Source organism: Cyrtonyx montezumae, unplaced genomic scaffold, assembly GCF_038088225.1.
Source record: "Cyrtonyx montezumae isolate F1298 unplaced genomic scaffold, pur_monq_1.0 scaffold_5, whole genome shotgun sequence".
Taxonomy (NCBI): Eukaryota; Metazoa; Chordata; class Aves; order Galliformes; family Odontophoridae; genus Cyrtonyx; species Cyrtonyx montezumae.
In genome coordinates, this window is record NW_027072056.1 from 4,141,226 (window position 1) to 4,166,497 (window position 25,272).

Genomic DNA, 25,272 nt, shown 5'->3' on the forward strand with positions numbered 1-25,272 from the left:
TGGGGTTATTTTTCACTCTGTGACTTCTTGCCAGAGGGAAAGATTTCTCCTGCAGTCCCCATCCCCAAAACACCCGGACCCCATGGGCTCCCGCCGGCTCGCAGCACACCCACGCTGGCTTCCTGCAGCTTTAAAGTTCCCTCTACACCCAAAGGAAAAGAGGGAGGAGAAAGGGTTTCATCATCGCTCCCGAGTGTGGACTTATAAAAACTTTGCGCTCACGCTGCCTGGTGCACTCATCGGCTCACCGTTTTCGGAGCAGGACGGGCCGGAGCCCACACACAGCTCATCTGCTGGGGTTGCACCATGGGGGTCCATCCCGAAGCCACCAAGTCCCCGGTGGACGTCCCCAAAAGCTCTGGCACCTGTTCCCGTGGTATCTTCTGCAACATCAAGGTAAGGAACGGTGATGCGGGAGGAGGAGGCTGGCACCGGTGCAGTCCCGGCGCACACCAGCGCTGGAGCCAAGGCTGATAAAGAGGAGCAGGGAGCAAATCCCACACCCCGGCCCTAAATGAGGTTGTGGAGCACCAGGGCTCGGTGCAAGCGGCACGATGTGCTGCGTCCGGTACGCGGTGTGCTGCTGCTGGGGAATGATTAACCACATCCTGGCGCGAAAGCAAAATGCTGCCCCGGGACCACGTCCGCTCCCGGTGGGGAAAGGGGCGGCTTTGGGAGCAGCGGGGATGGCTGTGGGGTTCTGCTGTTTCACCTCGCAGCGCTTGAGGCAGTGGGGTGCAGCGTTGGGGTCCTGGCAGGGGACCCATCTCTGGGTGCGCTGCCTCTGTAGCATCACTGAGCACACGTCTGTGGTGCTCCCTGGCTCAGTGCTAAGCCAGAGAGCGAGGTCTGGGGTAGGGAGGAGTTTGGTCTGCCATCAAGTGTCAATATTTTGGGGTCACAGGCAAGCGTGCCAGCAGCACGAGGGGAGCCGGTCCTTCCAGTCCTGCGTCCCTAAGTCCCTGCTGCTGTATGAGCAGGTGACATGATGGCCCTTCCTGTCCAGGAAGACCCACGTAACTGAGAGTAATTTTGTACTACTGATGTGTGATGGGATGGGGAAAGAAGGTGTCCCAGTGTCCTTCAGGTTGACAGCTTGACAGTGGGTCAAGCTGCAAAAGCATTCCCACACCGTTAGCACACAGCTCAGTGCGTATTGGAGGGGTGATGTGCACTGCAGGATGGAGCCACCCGCTGGGGAGAGGCTCCTGGTTTTAAGATCAGACTTGCATAAAGCAACAGGTGATGCCTTTCCTGAGCTGCTCGCTCTTCCTGCACTGCAAGGTTTGTTCTAAAAATATGCATGCCTTAAAAAAAACAAACCGTGCTTCAAGGTGGAACAGCGAGTGGGGGCTGTCAGTGCTCTCAGCTCTCCAAGAAGGGGTAGAACACAAAAGCATCACGATGGGATTTCCAGGTCTGGGAAGCTGTTTTGAGATGGGAGAGCAAGAAAACATCCCACCTGCATGAGAAGTCCTTGGTGCTGTGGGCAGCGTGTTGGGGGAAAGGTTGGGTCCTGGTTGTGTTGGGAGGGCAGAAGAATGGGATGTCCCAGTGAGGTCTCTCCTGCTGCTTCCCAGCACTACAGCCAAGGGAGAGGGAATGCTTCTGGTGGAAAACAGTGGGTTTGAGGAGTCTGTGAGGATTTGAAGGGGCAGGATGGGGTAGCAGCTCCGTGGCAGCCCTGCTGGGGTGCAGGAGGAGATGCTCTGTGGATGTGGTGCCAGCCCACGTTCCCAGATGAGTGCTGTGCCCTGTGGGGACACGGCTGGGGACAGTTCCTCATTGGCTCTGTGGAATTTCCTTTGTGTCGTGCATGGGAATCAATGACCAGATTGCAATAGCACAGGGGCTGTCCGCTCTGATATTGAGCAGCACCACCTGGCACAGCTCACGGGGTGTCTGCCATGTGTCCCCTCACTGGAGCAACCTGGTCTCTGCCTCTGTTTCTCTGCGTGGGATAGGGGAGTGCTTGAAGCCCTCCAGAATTTGGCCTCTCATTGCCTCAAAGAAAGAAAACAGGATGTCAGTGCCAAACAGAGCACTGCCAACCACCTTGCCACAAATGAGGGCTCTTCCCGAGGTGTTACCTATTTGCAGTGCTTCTTTCCAATAACAAATGTTTTGGGCTCTTTGTCTCGATTGCCTTTTGTGTGGTTTTGCACTAATTTAATTGACAGCTAATTGTCAGCTAATGTCCTGGGTCCCCAGGAACACAAGGAGGAGGGTTCTCTCAGAATCCTGTTACTTAGCTGAGCTGGGCTGGTTTCAGCTGGGAGGACCTGCATTGAGTGGGAGAGGAGCCAGAAGGACAACAGAAGGTTATTTAGGGGAGATATACCTCCTCTCTCTGGACTATCAGGGGATGTTCTGCATGAACGGAATGAAATCTTGCCTTGGGGTCTGAAGTCCCAGCAATGCCAGGGCAAGTCTTGCCTGTTCTTCACAGGAACTGAAGGAATTTGTTGAGGGTAGTGCATTTTGGAAGACTGGAGATGCAAGAGTTGTTGTGCTCCTCCATCCTGTGGGAAGAGATTACGAGTCTGTTGAAACACTAGCAAGAATAGAAGGTGCATCAAGTCGTTGGTATTTGTCCTGAAGACAGTATGGCTTGAGGCTGGAGAGCGAAGCGTTGAGCAGTCATTGTGGGTCAGGGCCACCAGACCAATCAAGAAAATCATGAGGTGTTTCCAATGTTGGCTGCTGTGCAAGGAGGGATGGTGCCTTGGAAAGCTACGTGGCAGGATGAAGCACCTGGAGTGAGTGGGGTCCTCAGCACTCATGGTGGTGGGGATGGAGCTGAGCTTTGGAGCATCCAACACTGTGTTGTACCTGGGTTTGGTGGGATCGGGTTCTAATGTTGAAGAAATATCTGGAAGAACATCAGTGGCAAGATGGGGAAGAGCCAGAGGGTAAAACAGGTTGGAAAGTTTAGTGGGATCAAGGTCTAGGAGACACAAAACGAGTCGATTTTATGAGGGGCGAGGTGGTTCAGTGCCCAAACACAGTCAAGGAGTGGTCAGCGGAGATAAGATTATCACAAGAAAAATAGGAGAGGAGTGTCGCTGATAGGGAGCCGTGGGTGTGTGGGAGGAGTGTTTGCACATGTTTGTGGGGCCGGGAAGACAGAATGAATCTGAAGCTACCTCCGGGAGATCACGGTCAGAGCCTCATGCACAGAGGAGGGAAAGTGAAAGCGAAGACCCAACCTTGCAGCCACTCTGCCTGCAGGAATGGGGTGGCTGCTTGCAGCACGCACCAGATATTGCAAGCAGAAGTGCTGCCCAGCAGGGAAGACCTTACCCCACGCTCTGAGGTCTGACCCGAATCCAAACTCCTCCTTCATTCTGCGGTGCACCTGCACCGCGCGGCGGCCACGTGCCTTCCCCCAGAGCCTCTCTGTGCAGCTGAGCAAGGCAGGGCTTGCATGGAGCTCGGGATCTGGCAAATCCCACGTGTGTCTGAGTTGAGAGAAGAGCAAATATTGTCTTTGCACTTGACAATTGCTGGTTGTAAAGCTTGGATTACTTGGCCGTAGATGTTATTGCAACTAATCACCCGGGCAGCCGCATGCTCTGGGCAGTCCCTGGCTGTTTTATTTGTTTATTTCTTTTCTTTGCAAGAGAAATAAGATTTAGGAGCCTGCATGGACCACGCTCCTGGCTCCGAGGTGTGCTGAGGGACACTGTGTGTGGCAGGGTATTTGGTTCCTCAAGAGAAACTGGTTTGTTTTTTTTTGTGTGTGTGTGCTCTTCTCTTTTTCATTTGTCTCAGTGCATTTTGATGCAGAGATGTAGGCACTGCATGTAGATTATCTCCTCACAAGTGCCTGTGTCTCAGTACAGTGAGGGCAATCTCATGACCCAATATTTCCAATCCTCAGCCAGAGCCTGATGGTCTCCAGCCATGGATGACATTTCCAACGAAGCCAAAAGGCTTTGGTTTGGCCCTCAGAAACGCAAAATACACCTCCAAGTAACACTGAACGTGGACAGAAAGGAGTGTCCTTACTCCTCATCCTTTCCAAATATTTACTCCAGCCAGTTTCGCTGTGCGTCTCCCTGCTCTTGGCCACGTCATGCCTCAGTGTCATTAATCAGCAGAGAGCAGTTTGATGGGCTCTGCAAGGATCTCCTTTTTACGGCTCCCCAAGCAGCTGTTGTGTTCATCTAATAAATTAGACTGATTATTCTGGCTCTGTCCATCCAAGTCATTAGCAACCGGTCAGCTCTCACGTTAGTACTGGTGTGAGAGCAGTAGAGCTGGGGCAAGGAGGAAGCACAGACTGGAACATGGAGCTGCTGCTTCTGGAGGCATCTGGGGGAGCCCATTGACACCCATGAGTGTGGAGCTTCAGTCAGTTCTAGGCATTTTAAGAACAGTAAAAAGTATCTCAGTTGGCATAGTGGGAGCAATGAATTTCAAAGAAATGCTGTTTGTTTATTTTTTTCCCCTCTGAATTATTCCATCATCTGGGAGGAAAAGCCCTTCCTTTGACGTCCGTTAGCTTCTACCGCAGTTCTCCAGCATGTCCCCTCCGGGAAAGGCTGCCAGGGTGAAGACACTGAGAAAGGAGGTGAGCGATCACTTTGGAAAGGAGTGCTGCTACCAGGGCATGAAGCTGTGGAGGAAGAGCAAAGAATGAATCCTTGGCTCGCTGCTCCAGGTGGCAGAGAGGAAGGGGCTGTGGCCATGCTGCATCTGGCAGCACCTTAGAATTAAAGAATCACGTCAGACTGGATATTAAGAAAAAAATTATTCTCTGAAAGAGCAGTGAGGCACAGCTGCCCAGGGAGGTGGGGGAGTCACCGTCCCTGGAGGTGTTCCGGAGCCGTGGAGATGTGGCACTGAGGGACGTGGTCAAGGTAGGGTGGGCTGGGGTTGGACTTGAGGATCTTAGGGCTCTTTTCCAGCCTTAATGCTTATATGATTCTATGAAAAGACCCTTAATATCATCACGTCCAATTATAAAGTCAAAGGACTCTTCTGATTACTGAGACTATCATCTTCTTGAGCTCTGGTCCCCACAGAGGTGTGCTGCATTCCCATCCATAGAAAAAAATCTTCATTCTTTGAAATAACGAGAGATTTGAATCTAGTTACCTTGCCTTGACTCTGACCCATGTCAGCACATGCATGGCAGCTCATGTTCTTTTCTCGTTTCACCCAAATTCCCAAGCATTTTATTGGCTGCATTTACGATGCTAACCCAAAAAGCCTCTTCCAAAACAGCTCGTTTTCCATAACAGCCTGTTTTAAAGCCCGGTCTCGACGTACTTTAAGTTAGCTGTTGGTTATGGCCAATGACAGTGTTGATGTTTACAATGTGTTATCTTATGTAAGCAGTGATGGAGGGAGAGCGCCAGGAGATATGAGAGCACAACTCAGCAGATGCAGGAGGTGGTGCAGGGCAGTGCTTCCCCAAGACTGGCAGCTCCCAGGGCACACATCCAGCCCCAGGAGCCACAACCTGCAACCTGCCCACCCAAAGGATGGGCCTCTGACCTCTCCTTGTCTGATGGTTGGGTAGTGCCCTGGATTCAGGACACAGAGCCATGGGTTGGCATTGTCTGCAGAACTGGAGTGTTCCTCTATTGAACCATAGTCCAGGCAATGCTGAGACCCTGCTCCTTGTTAATACTGGGATTTCTGTGTCTCACCAAAAAGCCTTGCCTTGAGCAGAGCAGTGCTGCTTTATTATTTCCCATTTAAAAGGGAAGCAAATGCAGCAGGGGTGTCTGCAGGGGGCCTCCCCCCAGGCATTCGCTTCCCTTTTAAATTAAGTGTGCCTTGGAAAGGAATCAGTGCCTTGTATAAACAGCCTGGAGTCAGAGCTGCTCTGACGGAAACATTGGGATGATGAAGGAGGGCTCTGTGCTCGTGTCCTGACGTGGGGGAACACCAGGCTGTGACAGGAGCATCAGCTCTGCAGGGTGAGTGATGTCCATAGGTGGGTCCACAACTTCCCTACCTCCCACCAAGCCTTCACCTGCCGTGCAGTCATGCCTGCTCTGTGTCAGCACCATCTGCCTTCAAAGGACCTCTCTTGGCTGTTCCCTACGGAATATTCTCCCTGAAGTGTTAGGGAAGATGGATGACAGCACTCTGTCTCCTGCTGGGATGTTCTGTGGGGACATGGGGCTGGCACAGCACATCTGGAGCTCCCAGCAGCTGGATGGGACCAGCTTGGTGCTGTGACCACAGCAGCTTCCATGGCTGGCCATGGTGGTCAACATAAGCAATGGGCAGGAAATGCTCGGGGAAGGGAGAAAGTTGCAAGGGGATGCAGGAGAGCATTTCATGCATCTCCACCAACCTTGGAGGTCTTTATCTTCTCCCCACCCTCTGCCAACCCCGGCACTTGTCATCCCCAGAGCAGGCTGACACTGCTGAGCTGAACCCAGATGCAATGACCCACCCTCCTCCCTCCCGAGCTCTGTGCTGTGAGAGTGCTCCTCCAGCTGCACTGCATCTCGGGCTGTCCCAGCCCTCCTGAGTTTCCCTAATGCTTCTTTATTCGAATGACTTTAGTAAGGTCTGGCCAGAGCTGTGGGAACAGAAATTAATGTTGTCTGGCAGCAAGATCCCCTCTCCATTTCTCATCCTCAGAGTCACCTCTCTGCGTTGGCCCAGCTCACTTAGGTTCATTAATTACACACGAGCCCAGGCCAGGATTTGGGAAAGCAAAGGTGACAGATTCAGCTGTCAGCAGGACATGTGCTTGGAGGTGTTTTTGGGTGCAGGAGTGGATAGCTGTCTCTGGTTTAGCTGTTTCTTTTCTATTTTGTCACCAGCCCAGCAGCGTTTCCCAAGTCATAACCCACATTGTCATGGGTGTGCTCTGTCGTGGTAATATCCCAGCCTGGGGCCTTGCCCTCTCATTTCTGCCATAATGCCAGCTGTGCACATGGTGTGTCTGTGTGTCTGTGTATCTGCACACAATGTATCTGCATGACTGCTCACACACGAACAACTTCGGATGGGGAGCTCGTGGTCTATGACGCCTCATCCCTCTTTCTGTATCCATCTTCTACTTCCCTGTGGTCTCAAGGTTATTATCTTTGCTCTCATCTCCATTTCTGGTTTGTTACCCTTTTGGACACCCAGCTCTGCCATCCTCCTGATCCCATCTTTGCTTGTGGGAGAAGCATCCCAAGAAGTCACATCCTTGCCCACAAGGACAAGGCATGGTTGATCATTTCATTCTTCTTCCATGCCAGGCTTTATGCAAGGAGCCCAGGCTGCTGGGTGCCACCACTATTTCAAATTAACAGCCTTGAGGAGTGTTGATGTTCCCCTAGCCAGGACATAAGGAATTTGTCAGCACTGCAGTACCTTTGATCCCCCCATCCATCATCCTGGCCTTCCTGCTGTTATCTCCATGGGACACGCTTCCGGTGTTCAGCAAATATTTGATTTCCTGAGAATTTAAATAAAAAGACCTTTTCCCTTTCTTCTTCTTTAAAAAAAAAAAGATTTTAAAATACTTCTGGCACCATGCAGACACATTCCATTCCAAAGAAAATAAAGGAAAACTTTTCTGACTAAATATAGATCAAAAGACACTGGTGAGCTGCCTCCACATCCCCAGCCAGGAACGCTTCCCTCTCGCTGGCCACCCTGACTCTTCTCACCGTGCTCCCTCCCTGACCCATCAATTCCTATATTCCCTCCTCTGCTTCAGGGGTGCTCTGTGTCCATATGGTTGGGTTGCTGGCCTGGCTTGGAGACTGGCTTGGGGAAAGATGCTGTTTTTAGAACACCACTGAGGTCTTCCAGCAGCAAGAAGTCATTGTGCGTGTTTTGTTCTTTCCCCCTGGGGTGTTTAAGGCCTTCCACCAATGCTTTCCTGCAGCACCCCAGCCAGTTTGCCTTACAGCTGAGGGAACCCAAGGGACCAGTGGGAAGGAGTGGGTCTCAGGGAATGAAAAGCAGAGCAGCTCCTTTTCAGCTGCAGCATGGCACCAGCAAAGCAGCCGTGCTGAGCTCCTCAAGACCCTGTGCTTACATATCCCAAGCCCCTCACGCAGGGCATGGTGCCCAACAGCTACGTATAGGCAGGGCAGCCAGGTACGGACTGCAGTGACACTTTTTTGCCCACAGGTGTTTGTGTTGTGCCATGGACTCCTCCAGCTATCCCAGCTCCTCTACAGTGCCAACTTCAAGAGCAGCCTCACCACCATCGAGAAACGCTTCGGGCTCTCCAGTCTCTCGTCGGGTTTCATCTCCAGCTTGCATGAGGTAACTGGGTGAGGTGTTTGTGTGTGGCCCCAAGGGGTGACCAGAACAGGGTCTCAGGACTGTTTCCATCCAGTGTTTCCTCGGCCATGCCTATGTATAATCAAGGCTTGGACACCTCTTCTGCTGTAGCACATGGCAGGAGGTCTGAGGTGGGATGTGAGGTGAGGACATGGCTATGGAAGATAGCAGCTAGCAGGAGGATTTGGAGGAGACCACTGCACCCTAGGATGCCACACATCTCCAGCAGAGATGTGACTGGGAGGCAGAAAGCATGCAGTGTGCTTCTCCATTGATCACACATCTAGGAAGGGATTTCATGATGCACGCAACTACAGCTCTCTGAATATCTCCCAGTATAAGTGTCTATTTTCATAGGATCCTCAATCAGCTGGCCTGAATCTGTCCAAACTATCTCTAAAAGCAAATCCTGGCCAGCAGCCTCACCAGGATCCAGCCCTTCCCCGAGCTCTTCCAGCTCCTGATGGCCCTATGGCAAAGTGCTGTTTGCCACTGACGTCAAGTTACTGAACTGACCTCAATCTAAACTGTGTCCAAAGTTGCACCTCAGCTTCTTAAGCTTCAGGGTGGAAACAGCCTCGATTTAAACCTGGTGCTTCATGAGTGGCCACTTAGTGACAAGATCATTAAGCAGTTCTGGATGTATGGGGAGATATGCAACCCTTTGAGGTATATGCCATAACTTGCTTGCTCCTCTGGAATAAATTCTCTGGTTCATGTCACAAATTGCATCTTTTCTGCTAGCTCTTCAAGGCTAGCTAGGAAAAGCCCTGCTGAGAGAGACTTCCTTTTGATGGCACAGCCAAAAAAGTGCTTGTTGGAGCCCACCTTGCCTATGGCTGCTCTTCTTGCATGGGATCTTTGACCAATGAGCTGTGGGCACTGGGAATCCTCCCGGGACCTTGGAGGTGTAGGTGCCCAGGTCTTATCCCAACCAACACCTAAGTCCAAGGTTAAAAAGAAAAATTCAGTGGAGGACTTTTCGCTGATTGGAGCTAGGCCAAAAGCACACACAAAAAAGTAACCCCACTGTGGAGAGCTGTAGCATCTCTCACCTGAAACTGACATAACAGTGTTCCGCAAGTTGACCTATTGCTCACAGCAGTAACATCAATAAGCCATGCGCTCCTTATCCAAATTATTTAAACTCATGTGACTTTATGCTTGGAGATGTAATACCAAAGCAAAATCCAGCATCCCTTGGACTTGGATCTTTCCTCATCTAGTCTGCAGCAATTCCAAGAACAAAAACCACAAAGAGACGAACAGAGGAGCCTGTGTAAACATGTAAATAAAGGATACTTGGACATACATGCTAGGGTTAAAATGTATGGCTTGTCCCAAGCTGAGAAAAAGCCACAGAATGGTAATTTTTGGGCGCTCGTCCTATTGCATGAAAGCTACAGTTTGCATACTAACTAGCTGTATATTTTCATACCTTTCAGCTGATCAAGGAAGATGAGATTGTTGATTTTATCTGTAGTTGCAAGTGTCCAGTGTCACAAACATTTGCAATGTGCTGTACTTTGTACCTTATCTTGCATTTGCTTAGAATTATGGGAATGGAGGCAATAAGCTAAGTTTCTTGCTGGATTTGATAGAATCACCGGGTTTTTGTCACATCTTAAGGAGTGTGTGTGCTGAGCAGAGCCCCAGCCAGATCCCTGGCAGGTTATGAAGCAGGCTGTGATGACAAGGGATGCACTCAGGGAGCCAAGGCCTGCTGGCTTTTGATAAGAAGGAAGCAGTGACTGCTGTGAATCTGTGGTGTGAAGCTGAGGGTTGTCTTGTTCCAGCTCTTAGGAGGATCAAAAAACCATGAGTGACTAAGTAAGCTCTCTACTCATTTGGACATAATCAAGGGGGACATGACTTCTTCTGTAGCATTTCCTAATGTTCTCCATGTTTCACTGTGCTCGTTCCAGATTGGCAATGTGGTCCTTATCATCTTTGTCAGCTACTTTGGCAGCCGAGTGCACCGCCCGCGGGTGATTGGAGCTGGGGGGCTTCTGCTGGCATTGGGGGCCTTCCTGGTGACCCTCCCACACTTCCTCTCAGGCCCCTATGAATACACTGCACTTAGCACTGGTAAGTGCTCCCACCCTTCCTAGGGAGGGGATATTATGAGAAAACAGAGCTGGAGAGCTTCCCTTTGATTCTGCTGTGGCCATGTGGGTAGTGGCCATGCACTGAAAAGTCAACTAAGGGCTAAGGGCTAGCATCACTCTTGGCTCTTACTGTAGATATGTACACCTTGAATTCATCCTCCATGGGCACAGCAGGTCTTCTCTTGGCGTGGGGATGTACAATCTCAATTCATCCTCCTTAGGCATGCCAACGCTGTGCTCTACCAGGTCTTGTCTTGGTGTGGGGAATGTGTGGCACAAACTCAGCCTCCACGGACACTCAAATGTCCTGGTCCTCTTCTTGTCTCTTCCCAGAATGCCTAATGGTTGTGTAGGGCACCTGAAGGAGCACATGTAGTTGGTTGAGGGCCAACCACTTCACAAGAGCAAAATTAGGAGCACAAAGCACAGATAAGGGATGTAGCAATCCATTGTACAGTTCTGGGTGGCGGCACCGTTTTCAACCTGTTCTCGCCTGCATAAGTCAAAGAAAGGCCACCACCTTAGAGGTGACTGTGCTTCCCCAAAAAGGGGAGGGTGGTTGTTTCCACCCCATGCAGAACTTGGAGCGCTTGGAGAGACTTAAGGCAGGGATTTACTATTTGAATGCAAACTTTGGTATAGTTTTGCTGCCCCTTCTGAATGTGATAATTGCATGTGTTGTCCCTTCTGCTTCTTCTGAGCATCTTGCTTGAGCCACGGGTTTGGTTTCAGGAATGCTGCTTCTGCTGCTTATATCCTTATAGCTTTGGATGAACCCCTTCGTTTCAGTGATTTTCTTGAGGAGAAGTGCAATGGTGCATTCAGAAATGTTGGATATTAGAAATAACTCAGGAAGAGCGGTAACCCATTGTCACACACTGCCCAAGGAGGTGGGACAGTCACTGTCCCTGGAGATATTCCAGAGCCATGGAGATGTGGCACTGAGGGACGTGGGCAGTGGGCATGGTGGGGTGGGCTGGGGCTGGACCTGGAGATCTTAGAGATCTTCTACAGTGTTAGTGATTCTGTGACTCTATGATTCTAATTGCCAGGGGTACCTAAAGGCTCTGCAGTGCCTATAGCTTGTCTAAATGCTGAGCTGGGTTCCCACCATCACAGTCCTGCCCACATCAGTCTTGTAGGGATGGCTGGTATATATATAAGATGTTTGTAGCCATGGTGTGTGTCGGCCCTCACATGCTCTGAGGGCAAAGCAGTTCATCTGGCTCATGAGGAGGCTTCAAAGAGGAGAGCTGATGTGTATGCCCCATCCCTGCTCTAGCCAGTACACTTTAAGAGACTTAAGGGCTACTGATTTAACTGGGTAGGCTTTGGGAACCTGCAGGTGTGCACAATGCCACAGCACAGTACACATCTGAGCTGCAGTCCCCGTGCTGTGCCACGGAGGGGATGACAGAGGTCACCCCACACCTCTGGCTAGGAGGTGCTTTCTCCTCAAAAGGCTCGGAGTCTGTGCTGCAGGAGCCATGGCTTCCTCAGGGAACTGATGTGTCACTTTGGCTGCAAATTTGCCACCACAGGACAAGTTCACGGTCCGCCTGCTCAGCACAATGGGACTCCAAGCATGGGCAGGGAGCAAAGCACGGGAAGGAGATCTGCTTGCAGGTTCCTCCCATCCCTCCTCCCCCTGAACAGGGGGTTTGTATCTCTCATTTCTGCTTGCTCAGAGGCACAGAAAATCCACAGTTGTTACACAAGCGAGGAAGACGTGATAGAAACGTTGAACAAAATTACAAATAGCAATAGTAACAAAAAAGCCAGAATCAGAAGAGCTAAATCGAGAGCCCCGGCACTTACTTGGTTTGCGCTGTCATTTTGCAGGCAAAACAGGTTTTTCCATCTATCACTGAATATTTATACTTTCCCACTGGCTCCAACACTGTCTGTCCAAGAGCTGCTGTCACTTGGCTGAGCCCAACACTGCTGTGATCGTGATGAAGAGCTTTTTATTCTCTGCTTACAGCCTGAATGTGACTCAGGGGAACGGGGCTGCAGGGCTGACCTTTCTTCTTTGCGCTTGCAGGAATTGCTTTGCTTCCTTCTTCTTTAATCTGATAAAACCTACAGCTAGGCTGTTTGCTACCCTTAGCTGAGTGCAGTACCCCCAAAAGGGTAAAGGTGATGAGGAGTGCTAAACAAAAGAAGCGATTCATCCCAACTCCAAGAGTGTGCACCTGGGAACAGACTTGGAAGATAACTAATGTTTGCAGATTTAATGCAGCTGTGCAGAGGAGAGGTGGTAATTAGGGTCAGCCTGAGCCAGTTTATCACTACATGCCCCAGCAGTGTTGGTGCAGGAGGTGGAAGAAGCAGGAGCGTGCCCAGCTCTGTAATGCTCTTTCTTTTCCGTTCCAGGTAACAAGAGCCAGGTACAGTCTGAGCTCTGCTATGCAGAGAACAAATTTGTGTGCCCAAATTCCACCCAGGACCCCCAGAAGGAGGCCAGCAGCATATGGGCAATGATGGTCATTGCCCAGCTGTTGGCTGGAATCGGGACAGTTCCCATCCAGCCCTTTGGGATCTCCTACGTGGATGACTTTGCAGAAGCAAACAATTCCCCGCTGTATGTTGGTGAGTTGCTTTGTGTCTCTTTTTCTCCTTCAGACATCTAAGCTGAGCTGGTTAGGGACTTGTGGCCCCCAGGGCATAGGGTGAGTATGCAGAGGGACTCAGGTGAGGTCAGCCTCACCATAGTGCCCCACCACCTGTCAGTCAGCTGTTCTCTGCAGGGTTTTTTTATGATGTGGGCGATAGAAAGCCAAAGAACAGCGACAAGGGGCTGAGGTGGAGCTTCTCACTTGTGAATGTCTAGGAGAACGTTCCACCATCCATGGGCAGAAGTACTAAAGGGGCCTTCCCTGAGGCCATCTCCTGCTCCTACAGAGCATCAGTTGGTTGGGCTTTAACCAGAGGTGTGATGGCCTACAGGAGCCAGTTAATGGAAGTTTTGCAGCAAAGCTGACCATCTTGCCATGGGATTAGACACTAGGCTTAGGTAGTCATTTTAGGGTAATTGGAATATCTTTGTGGAGGGAAATAGCTATTGTGCATCTAGTTTGCCACAATACAACATAAATACCATTGCTGCTTGACTCTTGCTATGCTTTAGGAGAAAAAGGAGTTGCTTCTAGGAAGGAAACTCAGATCCTTTCATTCCAAAGAAGTCAAAAGGAAGCGTTTTGACCTTGTGGGTTTCGTCTGAGTTATCTGCTTTTGGAGCAGGAATAAGTCAGTAGAACCAAGGGTGATTTGCTGCCCTTTCTGCTCTCCCTGAGTCAACGTGTTTCATTTCTGCTGATGTTTTGAACATACATATTTTGCTTGCATCTAGAAGAGTGAGGTGTCAGCTTTGTGGGTTTGTTTTTTCCTCTTCTGTGGGACGGGAGAGTCTCAGAGCCATCTCATTACCTTCCTGCAGCTCCCTTCTTGATCACAGAACCACCACTGCTGTCGGTGTAGCTCATTTACAGGACTCCAGGAAAGATGACAAGAGGGAATGGTTTTAAACTAAAAGAGGGGAAATTTAGGTTGGATGTGAGGAAGAAATTGTTTGCTCAGAAGATGGTGAGGCCCTGGCACTGCTGCCCAGAGAAGTGTGGCTGTCCCATACTTGGAGGTGCCCAGGGCCAGGCTGGATGGGGCCCTGGGGAGCAGGGATGGAGCTCAGTGATTTTTAATATCTCTTCCGACCCAAGCCATTCTATGATCCTATGCTTTTTTTTCTCCTCTGCATGTTGCAGCGTCATTCTTGCTCTATGTGGGAAGACAAAAGCCATTTCTGAATCAATCTGTGACCTACTGACATTCTTCTTCTTCTCCCAGCCATCCTCTTTGCCATCGCCGTGTTTGGCCCTGCGTTTGGGTACCTGCTGGGCTCTGTGGTGCTGCGGCTCTTCGTGGACATTGGCAGAGTTGACATGGGTGAGTATTTCCCAAGTTGGGACAGTCTTTCTAAAAGCCCTCTGCGAATCGGGGGATTGCTCTGAGAGGACTGGAGGCAGGATGCACGCCATGCTCTTGCAACCCAGGGACACTTCTCCATCATCTCCCCAAAAGGAAGTCTATAGGTGGACCTGAGGTCACCACAGAAGCACTGCCCTGCAACAGGGATGTGTCAGTGTGGTGGTCATTGCTGCCCACTGCACCCACGCTGAGGAGGTGCTGTACTATGCAGTGCCAGACAGGATCAGGGACTCCTGAAGTATCCAGGCAGGGATAAGATAACCATGGGAGAGCTGTTGTCCCACATCACCATGGGAGGTCTTGATTAAGGTTGGTTGTGAGGAAAACCTCCTAAAGAGCGATCAGACACTAGAATAGGCTGCCCAGGGAAGTGGTGGGATCACTGTCAAGGACTGCTGAGGAACGTGGTTTAGGGGGCAGTACTGGTGGTATGTGGACATTGGACTAGACGATCTCAGAGGTCTTTTCCGACTTTAATGATCCTATGATTCCACTCAGTCTCCTACCCACCACCCTTCACCAGTGTCTGCAGGGATGAAACCAAGCTGGCACCATCACAGGGCTTATTTCCTCTCTCCTCAGTGTGTGCTTATTATTCCTGGTAACTTAATCACTGAAGAATTCTTCCTGGCTTCATCAATAATGTGTCTTTTCCTGTGTTTCCTTTGAGAGATCAGAGTCTGCCTGACATATTTGTCCCGTGCCTGATAAGAATAATAAATGAACCCAAGACAGGAAACAGCAAAAAGCCTTGGCTCGTTCCCTGAGGCAACAGAGAGATATAGCATCTCCTGCCTGGTCGCTCCATGATGGCGTCCACATCCTCAGTGGATCGGTGCCTTCAGGGCAGTGAGGCAATTGTTCAGTGGGGTGGGGGACACTAGTTCTGCATCCTGGGCAGGAAGCAGTTTCTGAGCCCTCCTGAAAAGTCCTTGCAATGAGGTGATGCATTACTTGTTCCAAGCCAAGCAAGCCTTCGACCTCCAGTGAGCAGCTGGAGGATGTCCACACTGGGATGGAGCTGTAGCTTGTCTCTCCTCTTTTTTCCGGGCAAAGGGTGTGAGCACCTGGAGTTTTGTCCACTTGGAAGCCATTCTCTTTAAAAGTGTTCTTCTGCCAGCACGAGGCTCTGAGAATTACTGAGCCTGGAGCAGTGGGAGAGGAGATATTTCCAGGAAAGTGTCTGTGCCTTTTCCCAGTCCCAATCTCACCTGGGCAGATAGCGTGGTCCCAACGCAAGTGTGTGCTTGGGCAGAGGAGGTTGGAGCCAGGGCCCTGTATCACTGCCTGGCTACAGTGCCTGGACCTATGCTGGAAGCGTGCTATGATGTTGATTACGTGTATCCTATAGGTACTGGTGAGGCTCAGAGCAGTTTGGGTGGGGACTGGTGAGGAGAGTTCAGCCACGCTACATATATGGGTGGAGGGATTCACTGATATCCAGCACTCATCTTGACATGATCTGGTGGGAACTCTCACCTCCCTTCATTTACCATGTGAGCAGAGAGACTGTGCTCACACCACTTTGTCCATTTTTACATGCTGTTTTTCCTCTTTTACCATTGGACTTGTAGAGACAGAGCTCTGACAATGGTTCTTTGTGTCTTGCAGCAACAGTGACCCTGACCTGGCAGGACCAGCGGTGGATTGGAGCCTGGTGGCTGGGGCTGCTGATCTCCTCCGGCTGCTTGGTGCTCACATCCATTCCTTACTTCTTTTTCCCTCGGTACATGCTGAAGGGAAAGGTGAGACCCAACCTCAGGAGAGAGCCTTATGTGGGTAGAGTGGTGGCTGCAGGTCTTCTTAGGGTTCCTCCTTGGTAGGGATCTGTCCTTGGTGACTTCACCCCGCAGAGTGTCTGACTCCCTGCCAATGGCCATATCTCAACACCCTACAATGATGCTTTCTGCAAGGTTACAGTCACTTTGAAAAAATGAGCTTTTTGTTCAGAAAAAAGAAGAAAGAAACAAGGCAAGTTTCCCATTAAAACAAATAAGGAGGACGTAGAGCTATCAAAACATTCCACTTCAGTACTTTAAAGGCCAAGCCTCGTTGGTTTTATTTCAAAAAAAATAGTGTTTGGAGGATTTTTGGTCTTGTGTTAATCATTGATTCTTTAAAGGTCAAAATCAAAGCCCAAATATTTCAGGATTGTAGTTTGAGGACCCACCAGACTGGAGCTGGCCCGTCTCCAATTTCCATTTCCCCATTTCTTGCAGTATTTAAGAGACCAAAGGGAAGATATTGCTTGAGTTCAAAGCTCTCTGAGCTCTTAAAACCTCTCTGAGTTGAGTCTTGTGGCTCTATGCGAGGGTCAAAGACGTCCAAGATGGGCTCTGCTGCTCCCTGGCCTTGCTGAGTCCCAGGACCATGCCAGCCAGGCACCTGTGCTCCTCTTACAGCAAGATGCTCTTCTCTCCCTCCCCAGAACCCAAGCTCAGAGGATGGCATGCTCAGGAAGATGGAGAAGAGGGAATTTGAAGAAACTTCCCTGCTGGAATTTATCAAAAGTAAGGAGCTGGTGTTGACAGGAGAGGGTAAACAGGGGTGCAGGGAGGTGGTATGTCCTATACCTCCTGAGGAGGCACCATAACATCAGCATTTACAAGCTGATCTCTACTGTGTTGGGTGGAGATGGTAGTCAGGCCTATTCAGGTCATAGCACATGGGCACCATCCTTCCCAAAGGATTGGTAGGATGAGAGGGAATGTCCTCAAGTTGCACCAAGGGAAGTCCTGGTTCAATTTTAAGCTGTACTTCTCCAAAAGAGTGGTGATGCACTGGAATGGGCTGCCCAGGGAAATAGTGAAGTCACCATCTCTGGAGGTGTTCAAGAACTGCTGAGATGTGATACTGAGGGACATGGTTGATGGGCAGTATTGGTGGTGGATGGATGGTTGGACTAGATGATCTTAGTGTTTTTTTCCAACCTAATAATTCTATGATTTTATGACTGCTGAAGGAGTGACACTGCTTCCCTCCTGCTCTTAGTTACCAGCATTGAGGTTTGAATAATTTTTGATGGTAGTTTTGAGGTTCTTTCATGGCATGAAGCTCCACAAGGAGCCATGGGGCTGCTGGTGCTACTAGCTGCTGCCTTGAGGTCACTGTACGTCGGCTCACCGTGTTGCTCATGTGTAGCTGCAGGGATTTCACTGGTGAGAGGGACCGTGTGGTGACCTTTCTTAGTCCCATAATGACTTGTTTCCAGCTGAAGTCACTCCCTCCCCATCCATTGCAGTCACATCCTGTGGCCATCAGCCCCCTCTTCTCAACGAACTTTGATGGATGCTGGCACTCAGCTAGAAGAGGAAAGCTAATTAGAGACCAAATAAACAGACCTGCTTCTGAGAGGCCTGGAGTCAGTCTGCCTGGGCTCCAAGACCAGGATGTCCTGGCCAGGCAGGGGAACGCAATGTCCCATCAGGAAACCACACTGTCTTCCTCAGCCACAGGAGCCATTTGGGGACCTTGTATCTAAAATACGTTTTTCCTGCTGTTTCCTCATAGGATTCCCAAAGATCTTCCTCAAGCTGCTTCTCAACCCCCTGTTTATCCTCCTGGTGCTTGCTCAGTGCAGCTTCTCCTCCGTCATTGCGGGTCTTTCCACCTTCCTCAACAAGTTCCTGGAGAAGCAGTATGGCGTCACGTCCTCTTATGCCAACTTTCTCATCGGTGAGCAGGGAGTGACTACATCTGTTCACTTGCTCTTGGGGGCCAGAGCAGCTCTTACTGGAAATGCACATGGGTGAAGCAGGTCTGCATATCTGAAAGAAGTTGGCCAGAACAAGTGATTATGCACCAAGGCTTGCTCTTACGTCTCCAAGTGAAGCTCCTGAGGCTGAGATTTCTCATAGGAGCCAACTGTTTGGGTTTTGGTCTGTCTTGAGTAACAGTCTGTGGATTCTCCCAGCCACCTGGCAGGCAGGACCCCTGCCTGATGCCTTCGTTCCTCTGCAGGAGCTGTCAACCTGCCAGCAGCAGCACTCGGGATGCTCTTAGGAGGAATCATCATGAAACGCTTCGCCTTCTCCCTCCGGGCCATCCCCCGATTCTCTGTGGTGGTACTGGTTTTCTCCATCCTCATCTGCCTGCCCATTTTCTTCATGGGCTGCTCCTCGGGGCTCATCGATGGGATCTACCCCACCAGGTAACACAGGCATTTGGGTTGTTCCTAGCTTTGTGTTCCTCCCCTTTCCAGCTCTTGACCTGATTATCTGTGGGATTACTCTTGGATCCTGAAGCCAGAAGGGAAACTAGGCAATATACAGCACAGAAAGCTTGGAAGGGCATTTATTCATGACTTTTCAGGGTATATTTTTCTCTCTGACCCAGGATTTCTAGGGGGAAACTAGTTGTGTCAGTGCCCATGTTCACGTAGAGCTGGACATCACCTTTCTGGTTGCCTGGGTGGAAACGTTTGGCTATTACCACGGGTTTTGGTTTTTTTTAGTTATCAAAGTGATGTTCAGACTCCATCCCAGGCTTGCTGACAAGTGCATCATGCACAGGTCATTTGTGTTGTCAGCGTATCTGCAAGGAGCCTTCATACACATTTCCCTTTGCCAGCAATAAAGCTCCCATCCTGTGGCACAGTGAGGGACAGGGCTCTTCATGCCCACTTAAAACATGACAACAAACTCATGCCTGGACTGCATATTAATATCTTGTTCTAAGGTCTGTATGGCATGTAATATTATCTCAGGAACACTGTCCACCAAGGCACTGTCATTCCCATTGTCTTTTTGCTTGAAAGCAAGACTTTGTGCTCTCAGCTCAAGCTCAGATGCCAAGTGCTATATTTTGGAAGGCACCTTGGCCTCACAATGGTCGTTTCTTATTGCCAAAATCAGCCCTGCTGTGACTCACTGGTCTTGAAGGAGTTTGCTGGTGGAGTGGAAAGCTGATGGGTGAACTTGCATGAAAAAAAATAGGCTGGAGGAAGGCAGATATTCATTTCAGGTTTGCAGCTGCTGTCCTTAGGTCACCATCAGCTTTTTCTGCAGTTCATGTGCAGTGTAGCACATGAGATGGGCCACGTGAAGCTATAGATTCTGGGGAGATTGGTGGTGGATCTTTCAACCCCTAGCAGCTCTGGAGCTTGCAGAGCTGCTGGTGTCTGCATGCTGGGAGTGGGTCCATGAGGGGCTTGGGGCTGTCTGGGAAAGGCCTTTACTGGAGTTGTCAGTGGTCCTGCCCTGTGCTGGCAGGAGAGGAACGTGACAACATTGCCTAACCCACTCAAGGGATTGTCCCCTTGATCGTCACATTGACGTCATTGACGTCACATTGTCACAGACCCTTCCTTCTCATCAAGAACTTCAGCAGGGACATGCATCCCAACAACAGCTGCATTCTCCATCTCCACGGTCCCAGCTCTGTTATCTTCTCTACCTCACCTTCTGCAACACCTGCAAGAGTCCAATACCCAGGCTGCTCTGACCACTCCTAGCTGTAGCCTAATGTAGCCTCTCTTCACCATTCCCCTTGAGCTCCAGGTGCTGTGAGCAAGGTGGACCATGCCCATCAGCCCAAGGATGGATCCCAGGGCAGGCAGTGCTGCTCCAGCAGCTGAGCAACCTTGAGCAGTGAGGCAAGACAGAACAGATCATTCAGCTTATCCTCTTGCCTTACACACTGTCATCAGGTTTGTCTGGAAGTGAGCCCACTTCCAGTTGTTGTCTGGACAGCGTTTCCAGCTGGGGCTCCTCGCACATCTGTTTGTGTGGTTTTGAATGGAGCTCAGATAACATTTCTCCAGGCATTTGCTGAGTAGTTTTCAGATGGGGTGGGGGAAGTGTGCAAGCACTTGTTTGCAGACATAACATAATTATGGGCTGTGAAGTTCCCTGTACACTGCAGAGGTACCTGCAGGGGATCGGGGTCTGGCACAAGACCAGCCTGCTCCTGGCAGCATCCCATCACACATACGAATGTAGAAACTGGTTAGCTAAGAAGAGGACCGGGGAGGGACTTTCTTTTTTCCTCCTGCCCTATTTCTTCATTATTATTATTCTTTTAAACATTTTTCTTTGTCTATTTTCTCTTCTTTGGCAGAACACCGAGTTCCCAGCCTCAGGTTAAGGCGCCGAGTGGGTGCCACTGCTCTGAGCGCATCTTTCACCCGGTGTGTGGAGAGAACAACGTGGAGTACATCTCACCCTGCTTCGCTGGCTGCACCAACAGCACCACTGATTCCTCAGCTCCCAAGCAGGTGGTGAGTAGTGGGAGGATGTGGCTGTGTCAAGAGCCAAAGCCTTTCCAGAAGGTTTGAGGTTTTGCAATGAGTGCACTTTGTTTGCTGGTCACAGTGGAGACTGCTGCAGTGCTGTAGGAACTTGGATGTAGTAATGTGGTGGAGGCATTTGATTGATTGATTCTTTAAGGAACTGACCTCTAGACCAACTGCCCTTGTCCTTATAGGTGACTTCAACTCTATAGGACAAGAGGCTTTAAACTAAAAGAGGAAATTCAGGTTGGAATTTTAGGAAGAAATTCTTTACTCAGAGAGTGGTGGGGCCCTGGCACTGCTGCCCAGGGAGCTGTGGGTGCCTCGTCCTTGGAGGTGCTCAGGGCTATACTGAATGGGGCCCTGAGCACCCTGACCTGGTAGGGGGCAGCCAACCCACAGCAGCAGCTGGGACTGGGTGTGCTGAAAGGTCCTTTCCATCACAAACCATTCTGTGATTCTATGACTTGCCAGATGTTAACTGTGAACATCACACAGCTGATACAAATGTGTCCAGGAAATTGCTAAAACACCTTGATTACAATTTCTGGCACGGGTACCAATGAAGCTGATGAACAAAGGTGCCCTCCTCCATCTATCACTTGTGAACAGAGAAGGTATTGAGGGTGAGGTGATGATTGGTGGCCATTTTGGCCACAGAGATGTAGTAAAATTTAAAATATTTGGTGACAGGAAGAAAACTGCTGCCCAAACAGTTATGGAGAGAGCAGATTTTAGGTTGCTTGGTTAGCTAGTTTGTAAGGTCTCCTGGAAAATCTGCTTTTGAGCAGGGAGGCCTGGATCTATCTGAAGGGTTGGAGTCTTGAAAAGGAACGATGGAGGAGACCATGTTCCCTCTGGCTGGAAAGCATGAGTGCTGCCAGAGTGCCATTTTCCCAGTAGTTTAATGTTCTGAACAAGCCAACCATAAAATATCAGGGCATCATTCCTGCTTCCTCCAAGTGAAGCAAGAAGACCAGTGCCTGTGCACATCTGAGGTTCAGAGGCAACACTGCTCACAGCTGCAGCAGCATGGTGCCAGCCCTGCTGGCCAGGAGGGCCCTGCCTGTGCAAAGTGGTGGCACATCCCCTTGCAGGAGGCAGTGGCCATATCATTGGAGCTGATGCTTCCATCGCTCCTTTGTCAGATGGTGTGCTCTGACACATAGAGACCACTAAGACCATCAAGCTCAACACCAACCCCACAGTGCCTCCACCACCCCCCTGGGCAGGCTGTGCCAATGTCTCATCACTCTCATAGCACAACCATGAGAGGTTTACATGTTTGTTTGTTTGGTTTTCAACTGTTTCCAACAGATCTACAGGAACTGTTCCCGGATCTCTGCTGGTAATGGGCTGTCCTCTGCCAAGACAGGCTCCTGTCCCCTCAGCTGCTCCCACATGCTCCTCCCTGCCATCTTCCTCATCTCCTTCGCTGCGCTGATTGCCTGCTTGTGTCACAACCCCCTCTACATGATGGTGTTACGGTGAGCAGTGGGCAGGTGGGCAACAAGTTTGAGCTGCATAAAGACCTGAAAAGGACAGTTGTTCACCAAGTGACCAAGTTTTGCAGGTTTCTCTTTCATCAGAAGCAGGAGCCCCCTTGTTTTAATGCTTTGAGTACTCCTGCTGAGGAGCAACCCCACTCCCCTGTCTGAGAAGTGGGGCAATTTCCTCAGCTGTAGGATGTTTCCTTACTTCAGCAAGGCTCTTCTTTGCATTCTATGTTGGGGAGAACCGAGCAGAACCTTAGTTAAGAACAAAATCCTATGCTATGGCATTTTCACCCCAGATCCCAGCAGGTTTCCCAGCAGCTCTCCCTCGTGCAGACTTGAACTCCTCCCAAGCCCAATGGGATCATTCAACCTCTTCTCCACATTCCAAACTGGAAGAACTGGGGAGGAACTGGGTCCATGGCTGTGAATCCAGTGGTGAAATAGAAGAGCACCTCTGCCACCAGCTCTGACCTCACCTGGCTTCTCTCCTGCAGGGTGGTGAACCAGGACGAGAAGTCATTTGCCATAGGGGTCCAGTTCTTGCTGATGAGGCTGCTGGGTGAGTGAGGCTGAGGGGGTGGCAGGGTGCTGAGGCTTGCTAGAGCTGCAGGAGGCACTGGACCTCCTTAGAGGCAGTGGATGAAGCACAAGCAGGGCAGACAGGCTGACCCCATCCTCTCTTCTCCAAAGCCTGGCTGCCAGCTCCAGCCATGTTTGGTGCCCTCATCGACTCCTCCTGCATCTACTGGCAGAAACAGTGCTCACAGCGTCGCTTCTGTGCCTACTACAACAACGACTTCCTTCGCAACAGGTACCTGTCCCCAGCTGTGGCACTCCGAGCTGCCACGGGGACATGGCAGGTAGGGCATCTCCCTCCTCTTCTCTTCACAGATACCTGGGGCTGCAGGTGGGATACAAAGTGGTGGGTACCATCCTCCTGGCACTCATTGGCTGGAAGGTGAAGAGAAGCAAGGAGTACAACGTGCAGGAGAAGGCGGCCGGCCTGGTGTAGCTGCCCAGAGGCTGACTGTGCTTCCCTCCCCACCAGCTGAACTTTGTCTTTTGGGGAATTTGGTTGATATTTTTGTTCTTTTGTAATGGAGCAACTTCAACGTAGCAGCTCCTCACTCCTCTCGTGACAACCCAGGCCCAGGAGAGGGCGTTTCTGTGTTCCTGGCAGAGGACAGTCCCCGCCGGTCCCATCCTTGGATGCAGCCTTGGACACACCAGGGACCAGCTCCTCCAAGACTCACCCATTGCCTTGGGCTCCCAGGAAGCAGGAGGTGGATGGGAGCTGTGCTCCAGCCTGGACCCATGCACCCAGATGCAAGCAATGGTCCTGTTCCTGCTCCACCATGACTTTTCCAGCCGGGTGATGCCCCCCAGGCAGGACAGGAGCAAGCAGGACAGCTACTAAGTCCGGGTGGGCTTTCTAGTTTGCCCTTCCCTCCCCCCCCCTCTCACACAGGTCAGTGTGGATGCCACAAGCTCAGCGTGAGAAACTCATCACTCGTGGTTTAGGACAGAATATTTTGAGGTGGGTTTGACTGTTGTGGGTTTGTTGTTTTTTTTTTTTCTAATAAAGGTCAATTTTCCACGTGGTGTGTTGGTCACCTCCTCTGTTGCAAGCTATCACTATGGGTGGGCAAGGGCTGACACTGGTGAGGGGATGGAGCAGGGCTGGGGAACAGAGCAGGCTCTGGGTGATGAAGCTGAGATGGAAATGAAAGGAAAAGAACAGCAAGACATACCTGGGAGAGATGGAGCCATGCAGGGGAAGCTTAGCAGGGGCTGGGAGCCTTGAGGGCTACTCACTGCCTGCTGCGTGAGAGAAGAACTTCTTATCAGACTGGAAAATGAACAGCAGTTCTTGCCTGTATTTTCTAAATGAGGTGTTTCAGAGCTCTGCTGATGCTCTCTAGCTTTTAATTAAGGGGAGGAAGGCATCATGTGACATAAAAAGAAAGCAGGGCTTTGTGTACCAAGCTGCTGGCTGAGCACACACGGTGCACACTTCTTTTGGAGGTCATCATCAGCTCACAGAGACGCTGGCTTGGAGCCACTCAGATGGAGGACGGGGCCAGCACTGAGCCCTGGGGTACACCACTAGTTCCTAGTCTCACTTCAAAATATTACAGCCCAGCCTCACAAAGCAGGCCAACATCCCAGCTTCATGCTCACCCCCTCAAGTCCAGGGCTCACATCTCACAGCAGCTGGCTCCAGAAGTTCCCTGCAGCCCAGGAGAGGTCGTGGTGGAGCAGGCTGTCAGAGCTCAATATAGAATGACCAAAGCAGCACTTGAGAAGGAACATTTAGTCAAAAGCTTTATTACTGAAACACTTCTCACGAAGAATAACTTACTTAAAACCAAACAGGGTCTCATGCTCCTTTATCCCACCAGATGGCGACGCTCGGTCTCTGCTTTTGAAGGAGGTTGGTCTTAGCAAGAACCACCACCCAAGCAAACAACAATATTGTCCAGTAAAAGGAGTTCAAGCACAACAAACACACTCCAGCAATGCTCTGGCTGCAGCGAATATCAAAATGTTAACACATTCCCTAAATATAATTCCCCCCCCCCCCATCTCCTGTCTAGACAGCACAGCTCCCAGCCTGAGCTGAAGAGCTCCACTGTGAGCACAGGTCTTTGCTAAAGACTGTTCTTGTTCTTCCCCTCCGTCCTAACGTTTGGCAGTACTACAAGGAGTCAGAGGATGCCCAGAGAGGAAGGAAAAGAACACAACAGATGAGCTCTGGGAAAAGCTCACATGCTCTTCTCCCACCAAGCACCTTCCTCATAAGGCTGGTGCTCACACTACTGTGCTATCAGCTCACCTTTCTCTCTTCATTTTGCTGCAGTTGATACAATGAAAAACACAAGAAGGTCCCTTTGTTGTAGACACAGGAGAGGAGACAACAGCAGCAAGTGTCTGACATGATAGATCTAACTCATAACATACATGTGAATACAAAAACATGCCACTTGCACCGGTTCAAGCTAGGACCATTCTTTAGCTGTCATTCTGTCATACAGTCTGCTGGAGAAGAGCCTGAAGTACAGGAAGAGCAACAGTGTGAAACAGCATTTCAAAACAAGCCCTGATAGAAAGAAAAACGCCCAAGAACTGTTCAACAGAAGGAATCAAAGACAGTGACACAGAAGGGGATCAACCAGCTTGCCTTTGAAATTGAACA

General features: G+C 50.4%; 1 protein-coding gene across 1 annotated transcript in view; it reads left to right on the forward strand.

The window, feature by feature from the left end:
• The first annotated feature begins 216 nt into the window (after positions 1-216).
• The window catches only part of SLCO2A1 (solute carrier organic anion transporter family member 2A1), a 196,856-nt gene continuing 171,800 nt past the window's right edge, over positions 217-25,272 (forward strand). Inside the window, exons 1-14 of the mRNA XM_065747790.1 lie at positions 217-396; positions 8,104-8,241; positions 10,185-10,347; positions 12,744-12,959; positions 14,211-14,309; positions 15,963-16,096; positions 16,780-16,861; positions 17,862-18,026; positions 18,312-18,501; positions 20,409-20,568; positions 21,898-22,067; positions 22,571-22,635; positions 22,767-22,887; positions 22,968-23,511. Coding sequence (XP_065603862.1) covers positions 307-396; positions 8,104-8,241; positions 10,185-10,347; positions 12,744-12,959; positions 14,211-14,309; positions 15,963-16,096; positions 16,780-16,861; positions 17,862-18,026; positions 18,312-18,501; positions 20,409-20,568; positions 21,898-22,067; positions 22,571-22,635; positions 22,767-22,887; positions 22,968-23,088 — 1,914 coding nt within the window. The 5' untranslated portion in view covers positions 217-306 and the 3' untranslated portion in view covers positions 23,089-23,511. The remainder of the gene's footprint in view (positions 397-8,103; positions 8,242-10,184; positions 10,348-12,743; positions 12,960-14,210; positions 14,310-15,962; positions 16,097-16,779; positions 16,862-17,861; positions 18,027-18,311; positions 18,502-20,408; positions 20,569-21,897; positions 22,068-22,570; positions 22,636-22,766; positions 22,888-22,967; positions 23,512-25,272) is intronic.